At 46.5% G+C, this 3,478-nt stretch overlaps 1 protein-coding gene across 1 annotated transcript; it reads right to left on the reverse strand.

Moving 5' to 3' along the window:
- Positions 1 to 589: 589 nt before the first annotated feature.
- LOC102470931 (mast cell protease 1) lies at positions 590 to 3,278 on the reverse strand. Its single transcript, XM_006144585.3, has 5 exons — positions 3,224 to 3,278; positions 2,478 to 2,625; positions 1,927 to 2,062; positions 1,462 to 1,716; positions 590 to 779 (listed from the first exon to the last, which is right to left on the reverse strand). The coding sequence occupies exons 1-5, from the start codon at positions 3,276 to 3,278 to the stop codon at positions 636 to 638; spliced, it is 738 nt and encodes a 245-aa protein (XP_006144647.1). The 3' UTR covers positions 590 to 635.
- Between the last annotated feature and the right edge of the window lie 200 nt (positions 3,279 to 3,478).

A 3,478-nucleotide genomic window follows, 5' to 3' on the forward strand; every position in this document is an offset into this window, starting at 1 on the left:
CATCCTGAGGGCTCCTGAGGGTGGATGCCCTCTCTGGCTGCAGACACAGTACTGAGGAGGATGATGATGGGCAGGAAGGTATAAAGGACACTAGACTAGAACAACCCAGGCTGGAGACCATCTCTGGAAACAGAGTATGTATGTTGTATAGATGAATTACAGTGGCCAAAACACATGTGAAAGGGGAAAGGGGGAGAAGTAGGAGGAGGAGGAGAAAGAAGAGAGAGCAGTGGGGGAAGAGCATTCTTCAGTGCTGATATTACCCTATATATTAGGCAGATATAAATATTTTCTTTCATAATTCGTAATACCACACAATGTCCAGGGAAATCAGCGGTATAAATAGTTCGGCAAGGAAGGAGGCTTGTGCAATCCTTCATCAAAGCTAGTGAGGAGGGTCTGGGTGTGGGGAGTGTTCTGGAGAAATGGGAACAGAGTGAGGAGTCACACACGTACTCTGGAGGCTGCTTCTTTATTGAGTTTTTTTTTTTTTTTTTGGGGGGGGACAATCATGTGAGTCTGCCTCTGAGAGCATCCTCAGGCTCAGACTGGGGCCAGGCTTTTGAAAAACCCAGGGGCTACCCAGGAGAGCTCTGGCTCTGAGACTCTCTTTTAGGCTGGTTGGTCTTCAGCAGCTACTTGCTTTGTAAGATTTTATTAATCCAGGGAACATATGGGGAGATTCGAGTGAAGACAGCAGGAGGCTTTGCATCAAAACGTCCATGAGACACAATACCTTGGGCTACTCCAGCACACAGAAGAGGACCCCCAGAATCACCCTGTGGGTTAGAGAAAGCAATCATGAGCAGAGATCATCCTTCCCCCCCTACTCTCACCTCATATTGGTCCTATCAGCACCTGGCAAGCCCCAGGACACCCAGAATTGGGCCTGGAATCCCGGCTCTCCATGGAATCATATATTAGGGGGTAAATGCCCTCCTCATCTCTCTGGAAAAGATCCACAGCTCTGATCCTCTCCCCCTCCACCTTCTTCCTTTCCCCTCTGGATTCATGTATGACATCCTGGAAGGACTAAAAGCAGAACTTGGGAACGGGGAGATGAAACCCTCCACCTCTAGAAGGAGGATTCCAGTTCCTCCAGATCTGGAAATCTATGAATACAGACACCACCCCCTTCAACACTGAGTCTGTAGCCAGAGGGGCATCTGCCCTCACGAGCCCTGAGAATGGGTCTGTCTATCTTAGCAGCCATAACAGAAGGGCGAGATCAGCCCTGTCTGGAGCTGTGTACAAGAGCCATTTTAGCCTCATCAGGACCAAAATTCTCCCTAGAATTAGCACTTATTTGGAGGAAGGGCAGGTCCTTGATGGGCACACAAGACCGAGAGAGCTCAGTTGGTACCAAGTGGTGTTGACCTGCATTGACTGGCTGCCCAGTATTAAGGGGTCAAGCAGCTTCTTGACCTCTCCCCGTCCCAGGATGTGTAGGTATGTGCTCACCTTGTATGCTGATCTTATCTTCTTGGGGTTGCCTACACAAATTTCTAAGTTGTGATTATAAAATAGATAGTTGTTGCAGGCCTCCCTATCCATGAGTCTCAGCTTCACCTCTCTCAGAGTATCTGATAAAGGCTTGGTCACTCCTGTTTGCCCCCAGCCAGCAGCCCGGCACATTCTTCCAGGTGGTATAAAGGTAGACTTGGTGGGCAGAGGAATTGTCCCCACGGCAGGAGTCATCTTGGCTTTTGTTTGTAGCTGTGTGGGGAGGGAAAGTAGATGGATTTCTAGCCTCAATAGAGGCTAAGGTGTGGAGGAGGATCCCTGGGAGCAGGGCCAAGAGTTTCTCCCCAGTGGGGTTGTGATAACATGGAGTGGGAAATGAACTGAAAGAGAATGACAAGGGCATAGGCACTGGAGAAGAGTTAAAGAAAGGGGAACTGAGAAGTGCAAGAAATATAACGGCACCTTCAGTAACATGATGTCATTGAGATGGGTAAAAGGGTTGTACTTTGGGTGAGCGAATTGTTCTGTGACTTCTATTTTCTGCCATGTGGGTTCTTCCTTTTTCATGTCATGAGCTCCAAGGGTGACAGTAATATGCCTGTGAAGAAGGAAAAAAGAGTCAGGAAAAGGTTCTGGTTTCTGAAAAAGGCCCATTATGAGCAAGGGACATCAGATGCTTTTCTTTCCCAGTGTAGGGTCACTTGAAGGGCTTGGACCTCATCAAGACCAAAGGTATCCCTAGAAATTACACTTATTTTGGAGAAAAGCAGGTCTCTGACAGGCACTCAAGACCGAAAGAGCTCTGTTGGCACCAAGTGGTGTTGATCTGCATTGATTGGCTATCCCGTATAAAGCCTTGGGTTCTGGAGATGGAGATGACAAATGAAAAGGCCTAGTTCTTCCTGAAACCCAGAGCCAACCATCTAGAGATGAGCATCCTACCTCTAAGATGTGTATAACTCTGGTTCCTACAATTCCCTAAATGAACAGAGAACAAATCAAAAGTTTCTTACCTTCCTTTACAATGAGCAGCTGTCATCACGAATTGTTCACTTATGAGAAACCCACCACAGAAGCCAAGACCACGGTCAGAAACAATTTCCAGATGGGCCATGTAGGGGCGAGAATGTGGAGTGGACTCAATGCCACCGATAATCTCTTCTGAAACAGAGAACCCCAGGCATTCAAACACAGACTTAGAAAGTCTAAAAGCAGCACTGGGCAAGGGAGATGGGGTCAAAGAGCAGACATTCCCTGAGGCCTCACTCTTACCTCTAATGTAGCTCAACCCCTCCAGGTATCTTTTTTTTCTTTTTTCTTTTTTTTTTTTTTTTGCTTTCCACTCACCCCAACTTGTCAATCCTCATCTTACTTTTCAGAACACAGTGGCCAGTCTTGATTGTGATTTTGTGATTGTCATTTCATTTAGACAATTCTTCATGTCCTCATCTTAAACTACTCAACACATGAGTAAGGCTGGATAAAGACCAGGAGTCAGATTTATAGGTATTTGAGGAAAGCAGGTTAAGAGAAACTTCCAAAGCTACTTTTTTGGATTACTTCTCCACTCAAGATTTCTTGTCCCTGGGAGACTCTCATCAACTGTAGAAAAAATTATGACTCTTCCATGTGGAGATCCTCCCAGGAACATTTATAAAGTGATCCTGCAACCTTATTTTAAGGTCTGTGCTGACCCAGGCCAAAAATTTTGAATTAGGAGCTGAGGACCCAGAGGTAGGTAGTTATACTCTTGACTCACCCGCTCCAGCTTCAGGCAGCAAGAGAAAGACCAGCAAAGGGAGTAGAGCCTGCATTTTCCCAGAGTTGCTGCCCATGGTGAGCTTCTCCCGTCACACACCTCTTTGGCCTCTGTTTTTATAACTCTAGAAGAGTTATAAAAGAAAAGAGAGGGAAACCACAAAAACCGCCTAGTCACGTTTTTGTCTTTCACTATGGCCTGGTTATCTGTCTCATCGGAAATTCTCATGGCTCTGCTCTCTGTTCTGCTGGCATT

This window comes from Tupaia chinensis, unplaced genomic scaffold (assembly GCF_000334495.1).
Source record: "Tupaia chinensis unplaced genomic scaffold, TupChi_1.0 Scaffold000126_2, whole genome shotgun sequence".
Taxonomy (NCBI): domain Eukaryota; kingdom Metazoa; phylum Chordata; class Mammalia; order Scandentia; family Tupaiidae; genus Tupaia; species Tupaia belangeri.

Bases quoted from the DNA above. Each gene is read 5' to 3' on its own strand.
- LOC102470931 (XM_006144585.3), bottom strand. From the start codon at position 3,278: ATGCAGGCTCTACTCCCTTTGCTGGTCTTTCTCTTGCTGCCTGAAGCT. The intron at 1,717-1,926 runs GTGCCGTTATAT...CTCCCCACACAG, and splicing joins ATGACATCATGTTACTGAAG to CTACAAACAAAAGCCAAGAT. The intron at 780-1,461 runs GTGAGCACATAC...TCTAACCCACAG, and splicing joins AGATAAGATCAGCATACAAG to GGTGATTCTGGGGGTCCTCT.